Below are 21,878 nucleotides of genomic sequence, written 5' to 3'. Positions count from 1 at the left end.
GTTGGATACAAGACAAGTCACCCTTCTGTCTCTGGAAATTAGGGTACGTCTACACTACTTGCCGGATCAGCGGGTAGTGATAGATCTATTGATCAATTTATCGCGTCTAGTGTAGACGTGATAAAATCGATCCCTGATTGCTCTGCCATCGACTCCAGAACTCCACCGCAGCGAGAGGTGGAAGTGGAGTTGACAAGGGAGCAGCAGTGGTCGACTCGCCTAGCTGAAATTGCGTATCTTAGGTCGACACCCTAGTGTAGACCTAGCCTAAGACTGTTAAATCTCCCATACCAGACTAAACACACTACTCCAGGGGTCAGCAACCTTCAGAAGTGGTGTGCTGAGTCTTCATTTATTCACACTAATTTAAGGTTTCAGGTGCCAGTAATATATATTAACGTTTTTAGAAGGTCTCTTTCTATAAGTCTATAATATATAACTAAACTATCGTTGTATGTAAAGTAAATAAGGCTATTAAAGTGTTTAAGAAGCTTCATTTTTAAAATTGAATTAAAATGCAGAGCCCCGCCCCCGGACCGGTGGCCAGGACCTGGGCAGTGTGAGTGCTACTGAAAATCAGCTCGCCTGCTGCCTTCAGCACGCATGCCATAGGTTGCCTACCGCTGCTCTACTCTTTAGAGGGAGAGAAAAGGGAAATTTTTTTGATGTATGGTGATCACAGCTGAACTAATTTTCCAGATAGTAAGAAAAACATTGCTGAAACTAGTCTATATAATATGCTGAGGAAGCGTCTCTTTAATTTAATTTTAAATAGCGGTGGTGTTTTCTTTTCTTTTGGAATCGTGCAAGAGTCCCTACTGCGCGATAAGGGTGGGACTCAGGTGGGTTTTTTTATTTTATTTACTTATTCTGGTATATTATTTTGAGGAAATTATAACAAAAAGTTTGGTGCATTATGATACTGTCATGGTATATACTTGTCTTTAAGTCTTTTTGTTTATGATGTTTTAATATTTCAGATACTTTCTCTGTCACGGTAGCTGTGAACAAATAAAATGTACTTGAAAACAAAACAAAAACCTATAAGAAGAGAGAAATTGAAAGGGGAATGATTCTATTTAAAGTGATACTGTCACCTAGTTTAGTTCCAAAAGTTAGTGGTAGGTATATGTGTAAAATAAACCAACAACAAACAAACAAAAACCTTTTATGTACGAAATCAAATACCAATAAAAGAAGTTTTCATAAAGCAGGTTTTTTGTTAGGTGTTAGCTATTTCCTGTATTGTTTGCGAACCAGATACTATAATACAGCATTGTGATTATTCAGAAGAGCCAGGAAGTGAAATTGGCTATTTTTGTTGTCTAAACTGACTGAAATACAAAAAGTCAGCAAAAAGCATAACAGTAAAATAAATGTAAAATTAAAGTCTCTCAGTTGTCTAAACTGTGATTACAAACAGTAAATATTTTATACTAACAGTGTCCTTTTAAAAGCAGCAGTTAGATCCAGACTAACACGGCTACCCCTCTGATACTAGTGTCCTTTTAGTTGACCATTTTTTCCCCCTTTTAAGACACTGGAAGAGCATGAGACAGAGACAAGGATGAAGTCTAAAGAGGCCAGAAAGTATATTTTCAACAGTTTGGATGATATAGTGCATGTGAGTATTCAAGTATTTTTCCCTTGCAAATAATACAGCTGAGAGATGCACAGTGATTTATTTAAAAACTTATATCAGTTATCTTTTGTGAATTAGAGTACATTCTGGGAATATTTTCCATTCATCCATACCTGTCTAGTCTGCTCTTGTGGAAACTAACCATCTGTGCCTGTCTATTTAGTTCCTTGATGCATAGATCTTGTCTTCCTTTGTTGTTGTGTGATTTTTGTGCAATTACATTTGTCTTGGTGAAAAAGATCTTAAATAGTGTGCAGTATATTTCATATTCTACTGTAACATCTACCAATCCAGGTAAAATGATGCTTATATCTAGGTTTTCGTCTATAATAAAAGTATCATTTGTCTTCATCCTTTCTCTAGAGACAGCTTCCCAAACTTGGCAGCTTCCCAAACCCTTTTTTTGTTAACTAAACTGCATCCTTATACTTCCGCTGCTTTATATGCCTTAATCACTAATAAAAGGAAATCTCCCCCTCTTTCTTCTTTGACATCCTAAGAAGATACTCAATTTCATTTTAGGACTGATGTTACTATACACATCTGGAGTTGTCTTCTTCATGTACTAACTCTGTTCTCACAGCTCAACCTTAAAAAAGAAAAAAAAAGAAAAAAAAAAAAAGAGTAATACTTGGCATTTATTTAGTATTTTCCAAGGCAAAAATAAGAGGATCTCGGGTTTTTTGTTACTTTGAATCTTTTTTTCCTATTTTTTTAAAGGTTGGCAAAATCTTCTACTTAGTTCTGAGAGCTGGAGACAGATTAGACCACCTCTGTAGACTTCCAGTGGCATGGAAGCAGACAGAGAATCTCATCTGTCCTGTATGTCAGGGACATGTGTTCCCTAATCTGAGTGAGCATCACTGATTAAAAATGTATCAGTTGAAAGAAAACACTTCCAGGGTTGATGATTTGAGGCAGGTGGGGCACCAGTACTACTGATGATTGGGTTTCTTTTTCAAGGATTCTAATCTCCACCTCCTAAACAGACTTAAATTCCAAATCCCAAATTTGGAATGGCAGCTGGTATAAGGCTTTCAATAGATGTTAGGTGCCCAGGTACTGTCAGAAGAGCAGTTATTTATATAGTAAAATCTTGAAGGGTGTTTGTTGGGTCAGATTCATTAGTCCCAAGACAAACATGTTTGGACAAGCTAATAAATTCCAAATATTTCACTTGGCCCTGCTTTTTAAAAGTAATACATTTTAGTCTTTTGAAGTGGAAAAAATTAATGAAAGGAAACAAAGGAAGTATTATGAGTATGCATGTTTGTTTCATCTGACTTTTTTTTTTTTTTAATTATTCCATGCTAGGTGAACATGGTGATGGATTTGGAAGGAAGTGACCTATTGGCAGAGAAGGCAGATAGAAGAGAATTTGTCAGTCTGTTGAAGAAAATGTTGCTGATTGATGCTGATTTAAGAATTACTCCAGCTGAGACACTGAACCATCCCTTTGTTACCATGAAGCATCTCCTAGATTTTCCACATAGCAACCAGTATGTTCTATACATTAATAATAAAGCAGTGTTGTGTTAGACCTACAGTAGTGCTTTACAGTCAAATAGGGGTGTGTGTGTGTATATATATATATATTGCTGCTTAAAATTTATAGAATGTAAGTATATATAGTGTTGAGATGCCTAGAATACAAAGTTCCCCATGCTGAGGAGCCAGTAGTCTTAGGGCCTGATTCTGAAAAGAACTAAGTACCCTCCATTCTCCTAGAATTGGTGTTCACAACTTAACAGAATCAGGCCCTCATTCCCAAGCCCAATTAAAGTATTTTTACAATGCTAGAAATAGATACTTGAACAATCGTTTCCTAAATGAAATACACAGAAGTCTAAGAAAGAAGAGAACTTTTCATATGTCTAATCCAGAGGTTCTCAAACTGTGGGTCGGGACCCCAAAGTGGGTCGCGTGTCACCAGTGCTGTTGTTAAACTTGCTGGGGCCCAGGGCTGAAGCCAAAGCCCAAACCCCACCGTCCAGGGCTGAAGCCCTCAAGCTTCAACACCCCCCCCCCCACACACACACACACACCGCAGGGCAGGAGGGCTCAGGCTTTGGTCCCCCTTGCTGGGGTCTTATAATAGCTTTTGTTGCAATGAAGTTTGAGAAACCCTGGTCTAATCCATCATCATCTTTTGGTACATACCCCAGTTATTAGTAGATACTCCGCAATACTGTTAGACACTAGAAGCAGAAAATAGTTAAACTTCAGCTTTCTTGATACTGAACCATAGATTCAACAGGTTTACCATTAATCGTAGGAATTTTGGGCTTTTAGAGAAGAGAAGCTCATAAGTATAATTCTAGCTGTATCCTGCCTTACAGAATCGTAAAATCATAGGATTAGAAGGGACGCAAGGGTCATCTAGTCTAACCCCCTTCCAAATTTCAGGATTATGTTAATCTTGAGGTTGTGTTTTCAGAACCATTTCTCCTTCCTCCAATGGAATTACTTTATACTTTTTTAAATGGAAAATTTTAATCAAAACTACTTAACTCTTCTCTCCTTTTAACAGAGTGAAATCTTGTTTCCATATCATGGATGTCTGCAAATACAGATCTAACTCATATGACATAAGTAATTGCAATAAAACACCGCTCATGAGACCAGTTGCCTCAGGCAGTACTGCTAATGTGACTGCAAACTTCACCAAAATGGGCACAGTGCGGAGTCAGGTAAGAACTTTTGGCTATTAATTTAGTTTCTCATTTTGATTTGAAAATATGATCCAGGAATCATTGTGTTTGACAGTAGTGGAAAAATCTTATGTACATTTTGTTCCCGCCTCCTAGCATCGTTCACTTTGAAAAAGTTAGATTTCTAAGCTTGATTCTAAAAAACGTAGAGATTTTGACTTGTCATCCTGAAAGTAGTTTGCTTTATTACAGTGCCCTCCAGTGGTCAAATGGTATTTCTTCACCTGAAATATTTTGAAACTTCAATTTCAGTGGAATTATTATTTGCTCTGAGAGAGAGAGTGAGATAGATAATAAAATATACATTAATATAATGTGGTCATCTATGCTAAATTTATTGTTTCAGGCATTAACTACATCTGCCCATTCAGTGTTACATCATGGAATACCACTGCAGGCAGGAACTGCTCAGTTTGGTTGCAATGATGCTTTTCAACAGGCACTGATTATATGTCCCCCACCTATCCAAGGTAGGAGTAACTGAAATTGTTTCATTTTCTGAATTTTGAAAAGCAGCAGCTGTTACTGGAGTAGTTAATTGTCTGTATTTTACTATAAATTTTGTCTGAGAAATTTACAAATCTGCTATAAAAACTCCCCAGACTGAAACTGGAAATATTTTTGATTAAGTAAATCTATCTGGATAATAATGAAGTCCTACCATTGCATTTTTAGGTGAATTAGCCTCATATTTTAATCCACAGCCCTCTGAATGAAATTGAATGTTAAAACAGGAATTTATTAGCCACTCCAAAATGTTTTGATAGCTTTCTGCCACTGCCCTGTTGTACTTTTGAAGTGTAATATGTAGTATAGATCAAGCTGAGATATTTTAACTCATGATGTGAGTAAGACTTGCAGAGCATGGTTTCTGTTCAGACTAGGTTTGACTGAGACTGTTATAGTGCAAAGCACACATTTTATTTGAGAGAGATATGCTAAATTTTCTGACCCTTTACATTTATGCCTTCACGTTTGGTGGGATAGCAGATGTTAAAACATAAAATATAGTATAGTTCATAATGTTCATTTTTGTGAAGGTAAATGTTGTTACATATACTCAGCTTTGGTTATGTGACTCTAAGCATACATGATTTAGAGTTCTCTCAAAGCTTTCAGAAGTTACAGAAACCACTGTTAAGGCAGCCCAAAGGAAGGTCTGTATACCATATCCTAACATCCAATTGTCAGTTTTTTCTCCTTACAGCAGTTTAGGAGCTCATTCACTCATTTTACCTGTGGGATTCCAGGGCAGATGTTGTCTTCTTAAAACTAGAGATCCTAGCACCAGGCCAAAAGGTATTGCTATGAACTGGAACTGCTATGCTTCTAGCACAAATCTGAAATACTTTCTTGTTTTTAGATATGTCGGCATAGATGTAAATAGTAATGTGATACTGTGCTCTGTAATATCGGAGAACAAGATTTGATTTCTGTCCCCAATCTAGCATGAACAGTATACTGGCATCCTTTGGTGGGGTAGAGTGTTGTTTATGTCAAACAGCAACCTCCTTACCAGTTGAAAAGAATGACATTGTCTAGGTCCAAAGCAGTCTTATGCAGTCCTCATCTTAAATGCGGATGATAACAGCATGGGATTTTAAGGCTGTGCATGTGTGAAATAGGTTTAAAATTTGGGCAAAATAGGGAGAAACCTCTTGAGATTTCAGTTAGGAATGTTACAGATCCATGAAGACAGCATGTATAATTACCCTGAGTAATTACCACTCTGTTGGATACAATTACCGTGTGTCATTATGATGAATTTGGACAGTTGCATCTGACCATTGCAGCCTGAACATACTGTTTCAAAAAGGTCAGGTGGCCACAACCATGTTTTGTGGCAGGTTCTCTGCCCTGTTGTGTCCAATGATGGTACTTGGGCAGCACAGACACAGCAGAAGCCCACCCCCAAGTCTCTTGCAAGGAATTGCCACTATTGGGGAATCTACAATGTGCATAGAGCTCTTATGCCTTCCCCATGGCCCCTGGTGTATAGGATGTCTTGGGTGGAGAAGAGGAGCATCTTGAGCATGCTACTCTCTGGCTCACGGTCTCTTGAGGATTGTAGCCAGTTGCACAATTTGAGCAACCTCTGTCTCTAACCTGGGCTGGATAATAGGATCAGGGAGCTAAAACTGGTGGTTGGTTCTCCTCTTTTAGGCTATCATTGAGTAACTGTGGAGGAGAAGGGGGCCATCCTTTGCTAGGTGCTTCCCAAGACTCTGGCAGAGCCAGCTGAGCACTTTTCCTGCTGTCTTTGGGGCTCCCACAGCTTGGTAGGGAACCCATCTAGATCTTCCTTGTAGCAATATGGCTGACTCAAACACTTCAGATTAAAAATTACAATTCACAGAAAATATTTTTAATTCATAATTAAATACAAATATTAACAGAGTTGGAATCTTGAGAGTCAAGCATCAGACACCACTGTACTTGGTAGCCGCCCAAACGAGTATGAGACCAAGATAATCAGTGCAGAATGCTTTACTTTTTGGGTAAATAGTCTGAAAAATAAAAAAATGGTAGGAACAGTCACTTTAAGCCTGATCTGAGCCAGTGACTTAGGTGTAAGGATCTGTGTCCAGTTCCCCCTCAGAATGAATTTTTCTTTTACTATGAGAACCTTAAATTCGGGTCTAGAGCACATAACTGAATCCTTGATTTCTTCTATATTAGCTTTATGGTGGTTCTAAATTTCAGTTTTATGTAGGAATTTTACCAAAATAGTGATATTCAGCTTTAGCCAAATATTCTAACAATGTTTTAAAAGCTGAATTATGACTGTAGCCCAGAGGAGTCTGAGAGTCCAAGTCCCAAACGATTCATGTATCTGCATAATATTTTGGCTTGTGCAATCCCAGTGTCTTATGGGCTGATGGAAAAAGCAGGTCTTTCAGGCCAGAAAATCCTGCAGCCCATGCAACGGCTGGCGAAGGAGACTGGCTATCCTAGAAGATTCCTTATGCTCTCCAGGAATCTATCTTTGGGAGCATAGTGTAGCAATGGAATTGGGGTATTGGACCTTGAGGAAAATTCATGCTCTCAGAGGCTTACCTCTGTAAGTGTGAGCAATGGATAGGGGTTTTAGAAAAGTGTGGTAGGATGGGCCCTCTGATAGGAGGAGTGCTGGAGGGGAAGGGCAAGAGAGATACAGAAGAAGAGGACAAAAATAACAAAAAGAAAGGGGGAGAGGAAATCAAACAGGACATAAAAAGGAAAATGGATTTTTATAGAGAAAAAAATAGAAGTGGGAGATGAAGAGAGACAGTTTCAAGTTGAGTAATTTATTCTTATCTTTAGCTAAAACACCATTTACAGTTATCACATGAACACTAAAATTAAGCATTTAATATGCACCTAGAGGCAGCACCATCAATAACATTTATTCCACCTTACCTTTGGAGATATTGGTTAAATTGCATTGTTCTTCAGGAAGGAGATAACAAGTTGACAGAACCTTTCCTTATAATAATTCTGTAATATCCATTTGAGATGGATTTTTTGGAATTCCTGAAAATAAATCGTCAGATAATGCCTAATACCTCATTATTGGAAATGTTTGGTAGCCTATGAAGTGGCAGTGTTAGCATACAAGTACTTCCTCTGAAGCAGACTAGAAAATAACTGGAATACCACAGGGATGTGTACCTTCGTACATGTATATAAGAAAAAAGATTAGGCTTTATTCCCTAAACAAGCATATACACATCATGTAAACAGAGGTTTTATTGTTTGAAGGACTAGTATTAGACAGTATCTGGAATCTGACAGTAGATATTTATGAGAAAAGACTCTAGTTTTTGCTGTTTTGTATTTTTTAAAATCAACCCATCAGATATCAACTGTTTTGACAAGAACTCTTTCTTTTATCTCAAGTCACTACCAACTATGGAGAAGAGAAGGTGGTTTAGGTGACACTTGGGTGTTGGATTTCAGTTTGGTTGTATTCTTTCATCTTTGTCTTTTCTCTGAAGAGGTTACCAATTGCTGTAATGCATCTATATTGATAGGGCATGTGTTCTTGTTGGAAAATGGCCAGACTTTGAAAGGGAAAATAAAATCATTATGAGAGCTGCAGGTGTAAAGAGTTCTTTGTAAATTATCCTAAGTCCTGCTTAATGCTTTCTCACCAACTGGAAGACATTGAGACCCTGATAGACATAGGCTAAGGAAAAGCCTTTCTACTTAAATTCAGAGCCCAAGAAAACTTGCCCTTTTTTAAGATAAAGATAGAGCCAGCAGGTGTTACCAACAATGTTATTCATGGTTGTTGCCTCTATCCTGGGTTGCAGAAATTTCTGAAAGCTTTGAGTACACCCGTCCAAAATGTTAAACTATTTGAGCCAAACATATAACTTTATGCACAGATTATTTCCTTCTGAGTATACTCATTATAGGTAAGTAATTTATTATCTGCTAATAGTACTTTTTTTTTTTTTTAAAGATCCATGTTACTATTTTAGTAATACCTAATACATTGGATATTGAAAAGGAGATAGTACAGGAAAAATAGTTGTCATTGGATTCCATTGCCTGCTCTCAGTTCTGTGCTGAACTGCTGAATTAGAGTCCTGATTTAGGCATAGCTTGAATTGGGAGGAACAAACATATTGGTTTCAGCACCTACGTGACAAGCTGAGTTTCTGGTGGGGAGGTGATGGAAGAGAAATGTTAACAATATTTGGTGCTGTTCATCATTCCCTAAGTGCTGAGTTTTGCTGCTCTTGGCATTTAAGGTGCTTTTTACTCCATTTAGCTGGGTGGAAGAAATTATTCAACAAAGTTTTTTAAATTCCAAGCCTTTCATCAAACTGTTAGAACTTAGTATAGCAACGTGGCATGCTCAGAGGTGTTCAGTGGATTGAAATAAAAGATTAAAAAACCTCTTAATGAATAAATGAATTTATAATCTTAGGCAGTAGTTTCCTGTCATCCGTATGTGTATGACTTAGTAATTGACTGTAGTGTGAGTCATGTAAAGGCAAGACTAGAAGTCAAAATCAGCATATTCTCATTCACAGTAGAACCTTCAGTGAAAGAAAACTGTTCTATTAGAAAATGCTGTTGAAAAAATAAAAAACTACTGCCCCCCTCCCTATTTATATTGTTAGGCCATCTGAAAATTATTGACTGGCGTAAACATTGCAGTATTTTTTATCTGTGACTATCTGAGTCAGGTAAAGCCCAGTGGGTATGACAAGCCATTAAGGCACTCATAGAACATTAGAGAGGGTGTCTTTCCTGGACTTTTCTTGCTATAATATTTCAGGTGTGCATCAGCTCACAGTGCCAGGACACACACAAGAAAAGCAGGTTGTGGGTTGACTGTCATGGGCTCCCCTGGAAAGATTTTATGGACTGTAGGGAGAATCAGATATTCCCCACAGAAGATCCTGAAACGAGACAGAAGCATGGGCAGCTTGTATAAGAGGCTTGAGGAGGCTAACCCTCCCTAAAATAAAAAAAAAGGTTGGCCATGCAGGGCGCAAATACTGGATGTGGGTCACCTCCACTTTTTTTCCTGCCTTAAGGGCAAGCGATGAGGGGGGTGGGAATTGGAGTGAGTGGTGGGCAGGCTCTCGGGGGAAGAGGCAGCGTGAGGGTAGGGCCTTGGGGGAAGAAGTGGAGTGGGGCCTCAAGGTGGAGGGGTAGAGCAGGAGGCGGGGCCACAGTCTGCATGCTGGTGGCCCCCCACTTCTAGAGTGCTTCCAGCAATCCTGGAGTAGCTTTCTCAAACGAAATACATATGCCATCTGTGGACAGAAGGGGTCACATGTATGTGGTTTCCTTAGAGGCATAACTAGAGGAACTGATAAGGACACATTGTGGAAAGAAAAGATGTCAGCGAGTAGGAAGTGATTGAGTTCCCTGGGACTCTGTAGATACAGGGAAGTTAGCCATTGATCTCTTCCCCCGCCCCCCTCCCTCTGTGTTTGCTTTGCTGCCCTGCAACCGAGAAAATTTGTAATAGGAAAACTCTCAGCATTTGTAGAAAGCTCTTCGCATGAGTCATTCTGGTGAGGATAAAATATAATTGGTTCTTTCTATAGTATGTGTTCTCATAGTGATTACACAAATTACAGTAACACACACTTGAACAGATAGGTACTGAAACAAAATCTCCTCTAAGATAAATCACATTGATTAATCCAGTTTGAAAAGTCTAAATCAGTGGTATAACAAAATTATAAGCATAGCAAGAAAAATGAGTAGTCTGATTGAAAATCTCCTCATCATTTTTTTCATTTTGCTCAAGTTATATCATCATAATATTTTGTTTAAAGCTTGTATAATTCATTTGTTTTTCCTTTTCCCATTAGGAATTCCTACAAACCACAGTAAGCCTACTGGTTACACACTAAGGGTAGATAATACAGTTCCATTGGTGACACAGGCCCCTACCTTACAGCCACTACAGATACAAGCAGGAGTCCTGTCTCAGGTTGGTTCATTTGGAACTGTGTATTTTAAAAATGGCTATTACAAATTTTATATTACTAGGCACTTAAGAAAACTTGTATTTGTAAAGATTACATTTGATGTGTCCTTAAAAGTGTCCCATTTAATCACTCTTTTGTATTTATACAGAGTTTTAAGAAGCTAATATAAATACTAGTCATTTGCCACTTAATGAAATCTGCTTTACTTCACAACAGCCATGGTCTAATAGAACTCAACAAATATTGATTCCTGCTTGGCAACAAATAACACCTGTGGCTCCTTCTACTACAACTCTAGTCTCTGATCCAGTGGCTGGTCCACAAAGATTTGGAGACTGGGGGTAGGTCTTAGGACTTTTCTTACGACTTTTGTATAACAAAGAATATGGGTTTGAGTTAGAGTTTACAGCTAATAACTCCTCTCTTCTCTTCTTAGGAAAGTGATTCCTCATGGCAGCCATTACAATTCAGTGATGCCACAGCCTCTCTTAAATCAAATAACTTTGTCTGCCACGCAGCCAATTAGTGTGGGCATTGCACATGTTGTCTGGCCACAGCCTACAGCTACCAAGAGAAATAAACTGTGCCAGAACAGGTTGGTAAAATGGTATTATTTTTATTTGGTGTAGATTTTGATATCACAGCTTCACAACCTTTGTACAGGGGATAAGAGGGATATGAATAATGCATGCTCACTAAGGTCATTGACTGTACTCAAACCATCCTGTTACCCCTTTTGAAAATAAACACCTAGCTAGCTGCTGTGTCAGTTTCTCTGAAATATTTTGGTAGATAGGATGAGAGACATGAAATGGAAATAAACTTTTTTTTTTTTTTTTTTTTTTTTTTTACCTTTGATCTACTTTCTGCCTGGGATACTAGCAGCTTTGTCTACATATGTGCTTAAATAGCCTTTGGCAAGGGTTTAAAAATATATTGAGATAATCCTAATTAGATGCTCCTAAATTTGTGTGCATGAGGACTCATCAGGTTCAAAGAATTAAAAATAATAGAAGTTCTATAATAGTGGTCATAATATGGCTAGACTAGTATTAAGAATAGTCTTTCTTTTGCTGGCAGCGAGAAACTGTTTAGCTACTTACTGGAGAAAATGTGCCCCATCACTACAGAAGTGGTTTGCAAAGGTATGGGATGTTTTAGGAGTGGAGAAACCAAGAACAATTGTGGTAGTGGTTGTACTACTGGACTCCTTTTCTAGTGTTTGCTAAGACAAGGTGTCATCCAGAGCCCATTGATGTCAGTGAGAATCTTTCCAATGAATCAGTACTGAAATATCTATAGTGCCCAAGCTAGCATTTCTTCGTTCCTTTTTTCCTTTATAAGAGAACGGTGCTTTCAGCATATTGTATTACATTTCACTGGTAAACCCAGCCTTGGACCTTACATTGCAGCATCCAGAACAATCCTGTAGGCAATTTGCAATACTTACCTGGAAAATTTGCCATCGTTATGGAATTCCACATATGCAATATATTTACCAATATATACCTCTGTATCTTCACTGCTTTACGTTTTACTGTTTATTTTTATTCATGGATGTATAACGATGATGTTTTAGTCTACTTGGCTTTTTTAAGTTGTGGGGAGAAGAATAGAATTAAGTTTTCAAGTATGTTACAAAGTTTCTACTGTCTAATGAGGTGTCTTCTTCACAGGAGTAACGTATTACAAAATACCAATATCCAAAATTCAGCATTTATATCTCCAAAGATAATTAATGTGAAGGCTGTCAAGAGAGTAAGTTGTATAGAAGCACAGGACAATCATAACTCAGAAGGACAGGAGAGGAACTGTTGCAAAACATCTGTCAGGCAGGACCCTGATTCATCTGTTTCAAACAAACAGCGCCAGGCTATCATCATTGCAGATTCTCCAAGTCCAGCAGTCAGTGTGATCACCATCAGTAGTGACACAGATGAAGACGATACAGGACAAAGACATTCACTAAGAGAGTAAGCTTATAAATAAGTCAAGTTTTGTTAAACTGTTACCTATACTAAAAATGTGTGCAGCGATTACAGCAATATTCTCTAGTTCAGCTACTGTGTGTAGTCAGTATTTGATTTTAGACACAATCGCAGTCAATATGTTCCTCCTTTTTGGTAGAAAAGGCAACACCATGGCAGTATCTTATTTGGGAACTGAAGGCTACAAGCAGTGCATTCATAACAGAGACTGACTGTTTAGAATTCTTTTTATAACAGTTGATGAGTTGTTAAAGTTTGAGAATTGAGTACTCTTAGGTATAGCATGTTTGTTGATTTTATTTCTTAATATTGGCTTGCACTGTTCATGCGTACCCATCTCTGTAGCATTACATGTATCTGTGTATGAAATTGGATGTTGAGTATAGGCAATAGAAATTCCATCCTAAAATGAATTTTCTCTAATAAGTTGTGAAATAAATTATTCCATATTAAATTACTGTGAATCAAAGAAAAGATGTCATTTTTGTTTGAATGCATTCCTTATGGCTGTGAATTAGGGGCTTTTCCTAAACGTAAGTTTGAGGAAGCCTAATGTTATCTGATTATTCAGGCTGTGATTCTGAAACTGGTAAACAAACAAGTAGAAGATCAAAATTTAGGGCCATATCTTCAAAATATGATTGTAGTATGTGTACAGTTTTTTATGTAAAATTAATTGTTCATATAATTTTTGCACATTGCTTGTGCACACAAATCATAGATTCAACATATAAAATACTCACTTCCATGTGTAAATTGAGTACAAATAAGGTTTGTATGTATACCAGCATTTATGTTCAAGAGCGGTAGTTAGGCTTGGCAGTATTTGGGGTTTGGGGTTTTTTTTTTTGCAAGTTTTGACAATATAGATTTTTATCGCCCCCCCAGTTTTTAACTATTTTTATTTTTACGGTTGTGGGGAGTTAAGGAGGAGTAGGGTTGGGGTTAGTGCAGCGCTGACAGTGGGACTGTAAGGAGCTCTCTGCATGGCCAAGGGGCCAAAGACACCCAGGTGCAAGGTGCATGGAGGCTGCAGTCTTGGCCTGGCAGAGTAGAGACTGCTGCAAGTTGGACAATGAGCTCTGGCTTTGGGGGAGGCCACCCTGTTACTGACCATTCCTGCCCAGGGATGGCCCCTGCACTCCTGGCTGGTGAGCAAGTGGGGCTGTGACAGTGGAGCTGCAGAGGATTCCCTGCACAATCACAGAGCTGGCAAGACCAGATTCATGCAGGCACAAGGTCAGTGGAAGTCTGTGGCCCTGGTGGGTCAAAGCAGAGACCTCCAGCAAGGGCTGCGAAGAGGAGGACAAGGCCATGGCTGTGGGGAAGGCCACCCCTTTACTGAATGGCTCCTATCCAGGGACAGAGATATGCAGCAGCAGGGTGGCCTCCCCCATGGCTGGGGGCTTGTCCTCCTGCTCGCAGCCCTGGCTGGAGGAGAGAGTCTTTGATCTGATCCATCAGGTCCACAGCCTTCCTTACACGTTCTGCCTGCCAGGATCTGATGTTGCCAAACCCATGACTGTCCAAAAAGCCCTCTTCAATTGTGCTGTCAGGGGCCCACTCACTCACTCCTGGGACAGCAGGGGTGCAGATGGCTCTGTGCGCTGCCGCAGGGCCAGTGACACCCAATCCTTACCAATGGATATTTTTTTTTGTTGATTTCAGTGTCAGCTGAAATCGATGTTTACTAACATCTGTCTATTTAATCAAATCCTGCCAAGCCTAGAGATAGTGTACAACAAATTGAACATGTAGGCACTTGTGTGTGTGTGTGTGTGTGTGTGTTCATATACACACACATTTGGTTGATGTTTTTCAAGGCAGTCCAAGGTGCCACATAGCTCAGATTAATTCTAATAGAAGATGTGTGACTAAATACCCTGGACTGCTTTAAAAATCTTTTTCATATTTTCGTCCACACTTTCCCCACTTATGCCACATTTCATTTTCATTGCATGTTGTGGGGATTGTGAAAAGAATCAGCTACTTCTATGGCAGAGATGGTACAGAGGTTTTTTGTTTCGTTTTTTACAAATTACCTAGGGCCATAGCCTACAGTTCTTCGTAAAACAAACCAGTGAAGCCAGCAGAAGACTTACTTGAGTAAAGACTGCAAGATTTGGTATGGACTATGACCAATTTTTTTTTTACTTTGACTGCCTAAGGATCCTAATTCATATTTAGGCACCAAAATAAAAATGACCTAATTTTTCAAAGGTGTTGTGTACCTGCTGGAATACCTGAATGGGTATTTATAAATTCTGACCTTTAAATATTTTGAACTTAAGTGCCTAAATATGCATTCAGGAGCCTTACTTCAGGCTTCAAAGTTTAAAAATTTAGGTCAAACTTTCCAGAGGGACTCAAAAAACTTTAGATTGTGTATGAGTGGAACAATAAGCAGGAATAAGAATCATTGCTTTTTATCTTTCGGGTGATTGGCCCCATTCCCTTTCCAGTGTAATACTAAATAACGTATTAAAGATCTGTGTCTCTTACTTTAAGGTTAGCTGTGTGTAAAAGGAATGAATAACATGCCAAATGACAGGTAGTATTTATTTTTGACTTAATTTTTTTTCTTTGTTTCAGATGTAAAGGTAGCCTAGATTGTGAAGCCTGCCAGAGCACTATGAATATTGACCGTGTATGTTCGTTAAGCAGCCCTGACAGCACTTTGAGCACCAGCTCCTCTAACCAGTCTAGCCCATCCCCTTGCAAGAGACCCAACAGGTAAAAAAACATGTTATTTCCAGTATACAGTGGAAGTCTGCTTTTAGTGAAACTCCTGACATTTTTAAAAGCAGCAGAGAATCTGTGGCACCTTATAGACTAACAGACGTTTTGGAGCATGAGCTTTTGTGGGTGAATACCCACTTCGTCAGATGCATGTAGTGGAAATTTCCAGGGGCAGGTATATATATGCTAGCAAGCAAGCTAGAGATAACGAGGTTAGTTCAACCAAGAGAGGAAAACTCGTTTCTGTAGTTGGCAACGTGAATTGGCTGCACACTACAAATAAGCAGTTTCTCCTCTCTCTGCTAGAACAGGGCCTCATCCTCCCTGATTGAACTAACCTCGTTATCTCTAGCTTGCTTGCTAGCATATATATACCTGCCCCTGGAAATTTCCACTACATGCATCTGACGAAGTGGGTATTCACCCACGAAAGCTCATGCTCCAAAACGTCTGTTAGTCTATAAGGTGCCACAGATTCTCTGCTGCTTTTACAGATCCAGACTAACATGGCTACCCCTCTGATACCTGACATTTTTAGTTCATTGTATTTTACATCGTCAGATTTCTCTCTCTTTCACAGACTAACTTATGTTTTGAAAAAATTATATCATTCTAAGAGATGTATATGTATGTTAATGATATATATTATTTATATACCATAGCTAGTTTGTTAACTGTTCCTGATAAATTGTGTTCATCTCATTGAATGGCTTCATAGTGTTGAACTGAATGGCAATAATTCATACAGTGTTTAAAAAAAAAATGCACACAAAAAACTCCATTAGAAGAACATTGATTGCAAAGTCAAGCACTCAAAAGTTGGGAAATGCCAGAATTAAGCAACCTTAATTCAGCTCTTTGTGCACATCCATTATAATACAGTCTTTAATTATGTGCTCACATACTGTTTTTTCCATAGTACCTGACTCATGCAGTGCACAGAATGGATGGTGCTCAATTAGTGAGGAGCTATTGAATATTTTGTTTTCTCGTTCAGTGTTTGGCCCCATGCCTTCCTTACCTCACTATTTAAATCCTGCACTGAAGACAAAATTAGTAATTTTTTCATGTTCCCTTCTATGACACTCATCGCTATGGTATCTGAATGTTTCACAAATATTAGTTATCTTCATAACACCCCTATGAGGTAAGGAGATGGTATACAAGGTCAAAAGTTTTCACTGATTTTTGGGTGCCTGGATTGATACCTAGGTCCTGACTTCTTCGAAGTACTTAGCATTGTAGAGCACTTTATGTGTTCAAAGCACAGTTCTCATTAATTTAGATGCAGCTTTGAGTGGTGCTCAGAAGTTCTGAAAATCAGACCCAAGAGTCTCCAGTCAGGTACCCAGAAAACAAGAAACATGCAATTAGTGACCACCTGTGAAAAGTTTGGTTTAAGTGACTTGCCTATCCTTGTGAAGGAACTATATAGTAGGGGCAGGGATAGAATCATTTTTCAGGGCAGCATTCAGCAGTCTTAACCATGAGACCATTCTTTCTTTGCCTGCAATCCCCTGCTTCATTCCACACCTCATTCCACTTATATACACCTTCTGACTTCCACAACGATACAGGGGGCCTGCAGTCAACAGCCTCATTCTCTGTGCAACTCTGATGCACTCCTGGAGTGTGCTCCATTCTGTATGCTGAATGAGTTGGGTGTTCGGGGGCGGGGGGGAAAAGCAGGGGGCAGAGTGATCATGTAATTAAAAAAAAAATCATGATGCGCACACACAAAAGGGAACAGAATTAAGGTTAGGAATTGCTCAGGTATTTAAAGTTAAGCATGTATTTAAGTTCTTTGCCAGATCAGTGCCTTACTCTGTAAATCGGTGTTCTCATGTTTTCCTAGACGACTTTTTAAAAAGAAATGATCTTGTGCACATCTCCTCTCAGTGATGAACACATCCAGCTACCATGCATACCATGCAATATACCAGCTACTGTGGGTGCTATATGAGCACCTAGATTAATTTACTCATAATCCCTTACTACTTATTTAGATTGTACAGCTCTTTGAGGCGGGGAATGTCTCCTACCATGTATTGGCACAACGCCTTGCACAGTGGGGCCCCAAATGCATTTGGGGACTCAGGGCACCACTGTAGTATAAATATTTGTGTATATTTTTACTTTTACAGTTAACATTTAAAACAAAATTAGTTTTCTTTCCCCAGTGTCTCACTGCTTGATCTCCCCGTCTCTCCATGAAATACCTGGCTTTGATTCCACTGTTTGGTTGTGATGTTGCTTAGCTGTTCCTGGATCAATTTTCCTCCTGACACTTCTTCTCTAATTGGCATCTCTAATCTCTTTTCACCCTCACACATGCATTTTGGTTTCAGTAAACAGTAGATGTCATTATAGAGGTTGGCCTTTTGCACCTCCTCTTCTTACTAGCTGTTTCAAGAGGAACATTTTTTAAAGAAGAGGGGTATGCATCAGTTGATCAGCATATACTCCATTGCCCACCTGCAAATGTTTTATAGCAGTGGCTTTCAAACTTTTATTTTCATGAGCCACTTGAAAATTACTGAGGGTCTCAGCAGACCACTTCATGATCTTTCCAAATGTTGTTTATACCATTAGCTAACTATTGTAAAGTGCTTTGGATAAAAGCGCTATATAAAAAAATGAATAAACATTTTTTTGTTCTACAAATAAAAGCACACAACTCATTTTCATATCAGTAGTCTTACCTTCCTAATGCGATGAAGTGCCCTGTCTCCCCCACTGCGGCAGCCTCCGAGTTGGGGCTGGAAAGGAGCGGAGGCTCTCCCCCATCGCAGCAGCCCCTGAGCTGGGAAGGAGTGGGGGTCTCTCCCCCTCCACAGCAGCCACAGAGCTGGGGCTGGGAAGGAGGGCCATCTCTCCCCAGCAACCACAACCCTGGAGCTGGGGAAAGTCACCTCTCTCTGGCTGCCACAGTCCTGCACATCCCAAATTTCCCCCACCTCCTCTTCTCATCCAACTGCCCCCTTCCAACTACCCTCTATTCTCCCCAAGGCCACCACCTCACCTTACATGTGTGTCTTCTCCGGAGTCCAGGCACCTAATTAGTGGAGCCATGCCTGCGCATCTCCATTAATTAGGTGAGTAGCCCTTCATTCTCTTGTGTGCGGCCACCCACGCGTGAACCTTAGGGGCAACTATCTGCGGACCACCTGAATGGAGCTCGCAGACCACTGGTAGTCAACAGGCCACAGTTTGAGAACCTCTGTTCTATAGACTATAGTTTGAGAATGGGGCTCTGCTTTTCCTCTTAACCTAAATATTGTCAAAAATATCTGTCAAACCTATGTGCTTGGCAATACTATATGTAAAATGAGTGTTCTTCCTCTCTAGTGGCTGATCCAACAACTAGCTACTATGCCAGGAGTGTTCTTCTGATTCCTCACATGTAACTGCATCTCTTTGGGCTAGATAGACACTTGCACAATCTCCTTAGGCCTGTGGCTTGTTTTTAGAAGCATTATTTTTTCTTCATAAAGTATTTCCTCCTCTGCTTATGGCATGATAACCATGGGGAGGCTTTTATTCTTTGAATTAGAAAGAAAATGAGGTAATTAGTGTGCATGTGTGTGGTAGGAATACAATTTAAAATTTAATATAGATTAGGTGGATTTATTAGAGCAAGGTTAATGTGCAACTCACCATAACCCTTGCTAATTTCTTTTAACAAAGTAACTGCGGCCTTATCCTTTCCACCCCTGCTTACAACTTGTCATTTAAGGTTGGAAGATGAGTTTTAGCTTCCATCTGAATTCCCAGCTTGTGTGGTTTTAACTTGAGACACTTACCATAACTAAAATGTAAATTTTCTTTCTGCAGTTTGTTTTATTTTAAATATTTTGTGTAAATATCTTGTCACACATTACAAGAATGCTAATGGAAGAACACTCTGCTTATAATACAATATTTATTTTTTGAATAGTATGTCAGATGACGAACAAGAGAGTGGCTGTGATACTGTGGATGGTTCCCCGACCTCAGACTCTTCAGGACATGACAGTCCCTTTGTAGAAAGGAGTTTTGTAGACAACACCAATCAAAATACAGAAACTAGAAACTCAGTTAACCCAGAAACCAAACCCCCTGTCTGCACTGTTGTGGTGCCACCAATAAGAATAGAAAACAGATTAAATTTGGATGAGCAGATGGTGAATACAGGTAAACTAATTTAGTAGTTGTTCTCTTTTATAATAATGGGTAAGTCAGAAATTTGAGCAGTCTATTCAATAGATATATCCACCAAACGTAAGATTTAAGCTACTCCCCTCTTATTTAATCATGTATTTTACCTAAATTATTAGATCTTAATCATAAATTAATTTTTAAAATGTTTTCTAAGTTTCTTGGTTTATTACTTTACAACTATTGTCTATTTGAATAGTTGAAAGAATTGAAGGTTTGTCTTGGTATTTGATTTTTATTTGCCAGATAACACATGCCAGCCGCTGATAAAAGGCCGATCTATCTCTGGAAGAATAAACCAGCCTCCTGCTGTGAGTAACCGTCAGCAAAAATTGACATCAGCATTCCATCAGCAACCTATAAATTTCAGTCAGGTATGTGTATTCATTCACTGCTCAGAACTGTTTCACTGTCTTAAGGTTGAGGGCCTGATTTTAAAAAATGCTGGACACCTGCAACACTGAACTAAATGGGAGCTATGGTTCCTCCACATGTTTGAAAAATCAGGTCTCAAGACAGTAAAAAATATGCCCAACGTGTGTAGTCAAGCTGCTGCAGTCCTGAAAAATGGGCTTCTCTAGCCTATTGTGCAAGTCAGAAATATCTTCCACTTTGTCCCTAAATTAGCAGCCATGGTAGTGGTTGAACAGATGAGTTTGTAAAGATGATGGAAAAACAGCACTGGGAAAATTGTTACAACCTACATTAAATTTAGTAGAAAGCCTGAGACATGATCATGTATACTTGACTACTTTTCCTCCTTCCAAATGGTAAAATATTTGTACCATGGAGTTAAGTGTGGGGCCATATTTTCAGCCTTGTTCCACCTGCTTTGTGCCTCACCTGTGGCACAAACAACTGGAAACCCAGCATATCTGTCCAGCTGAGAATTCTGTTAGTTGAGGGGAATCCTAGAATATAGTAGAGCTGATGCACCTAATTGTAATTCACTATCTCTCTTGCGTGTAGTGAGCATGGCTGAGGAAAACAAGAGACATGTTCTTCAAATGATGGTCCCTGTGTGTATTCCACACGTGGTACATGGTTCTTAAAGATGTGAGGTCCTTATCTGTATTCTACACATGGTATTCATGTGGCACCATGCACATGAGTTCAGAGATTTTTAGTAAGCAGTCTCCATTGGTCTGCACATGTGCAGTTTGATCTCCTCGTGCTCTGAACCGAGGGTAAAGAGTGCTGTTTCTTCAGTTCCTTCTTACTGCAGCATGGCCTGAGTAAGAATCTTCTGTGTCTCTAGCTTCTTCCTCAACTGCGTCATTCTGTAAATATATTATAAATCGTTTTTGGTATTTTAATCTTTTAGACTTAGTATAACCTTTAGTGAGTTGTTTTTTATCTCATTCTGGGGAAATTCTCCCAGAAGGCTAGGATTACGCCCATAGTCCTAGGATTAAAGAATTGTTTTTCCTGCCCCTGCTCGTTTTCTGTGAGTGACGAACACCAGCACTGCCTCTACTGGCTAGGCAAGGTTCACATCTCAGCCAAATGCAGCATTTGCCACTCCTTCCCTCTCAGAACTCATGAGGGTTGGGAGCTAAGATTTAAAAATTGGATGGAGCAGGCCATGAGACCCCAATCAGATGTGGACTGGGGAGATCACCCGGTATGTTGGCCGCCTCCAGCAGGGAGCACCCCTCTGAGCATGAGGTCCAGAATTGAAGCTAAGACTTCCAAGGTTAAGGAGAAGGCTTCTCATGAGAGTAAGGAGCACTCTCGTAAGTATTAAGACACGCCACCTTTATCCAAGCCTGCTCTCGAGAGCGAAGATCTTTCTCTGAACCCTTCAAAGATAGGAGAGCCCTCACACATGGATACTAAGGCTATAGACCCAAGTAAAACTCTGGCACAAAGAGGCACAGATCTGTTTGTTCTGGTACTGGTTCATACATCTAAAATGTACGACAAACTTCCAGGGCCACTCCCGTCAATATCCAGATCAGACTCCGTGCCAAAACTATCATGGGCCCCGAGGGAACCAACTTTCACTGTGACCAGAGAAGCAATAGAGCCGACAGCTTCACAATGAGCTCACCTTGCACCCCAGGGCAGTCAGAGACCTGTCTCTCCCTGGAGGACACTTTTGCTCTCTATTACACTCACTCATTCCTCCTTTCTGGTCTGCCTTTATTCAGAGACA

General features: G+C 39.5%; 1 protein-coding gene across 12 annotated transcripts in view; it reads left to right on the top strand.

The window, feature by feature from the left end:
- The window catches only part of HIPK3 (homeodomain interacting protein kinase 3), a 148,405-nt gene that overhangs the window by 115,934 nt on the left and 10,593 nt on the right, over positions 1-21,878 (top strand). For 8 of the 12 annotated variants that reach the window (XM_032769831.2, XM_032769838.2, XM_032769833.2 and 5 more), the window contains 12 exons: positions 1,538-1,624; positions 2,957-3,141; positions 4,173-4,332; positions 4,700-4,823; positions 5,545-5,652; positions 10,677-10,798; positions 11,013-11,137; positions 11,233-11,391; positions 12,473-12,769; positions 15,377-15,517; positions 19,461-19,696; positions 19,967-20,094. In XM_032769831.2, the coding sequence (XP_032625722.1) occupies positions 1,538-1,624; positions 2,957-3,141; positions 4,173-4,332; positions 4,700-4,823; positions 5,545-5,652; positions 10,677-10,798; positions 11,013-11,137; positions 11,233-11,391; positions 12,473-12,769; positions 15,377-15,517; positions 19,461-19,696; positions 19,967-20,094 (1,872 nt within the window). The remainder of the gene's footprint in view (positions 1-1,537; positions 1,625-2,956; positions 3,142-4,172; positions 4,333-4,699; positions 4,824-5,544; positions 5,653-10,676; positions 10,799-11,012; positions 11,138-11,232; positions 11,392-12,472; positions 12,770-15,376; positions 15,518-19,460; positions 19,697-19,966; positions 20,095-21,878) is intronic. The other 4 variants (XM_075065206.1, XM_075065207.1, XM_075065208.1 and 1 more) reach the window with 1 other exon arrangement.

The sequence above is a fragment of the Chelonoidis abingdonii genome, chromosome 4, assembly GCF_003597395.2.
Source record: "Chelonoidis abingdonii isolate Lonesome George chromosome 4, CheloAbing_2.0, whole genome shotgun sequence".
Classification (NCBI taxonomy): Eukaryota; Metazoa; Chordata; order Testudines; family Testudinidae; genus Chelonoidis; species Chelonoidis abingdonii.
The sequence above is the reverse complement of the archived record's forward strand: the minus strand, read 5'-3'. Positions and strand labels throughout refer to the sequence as shown.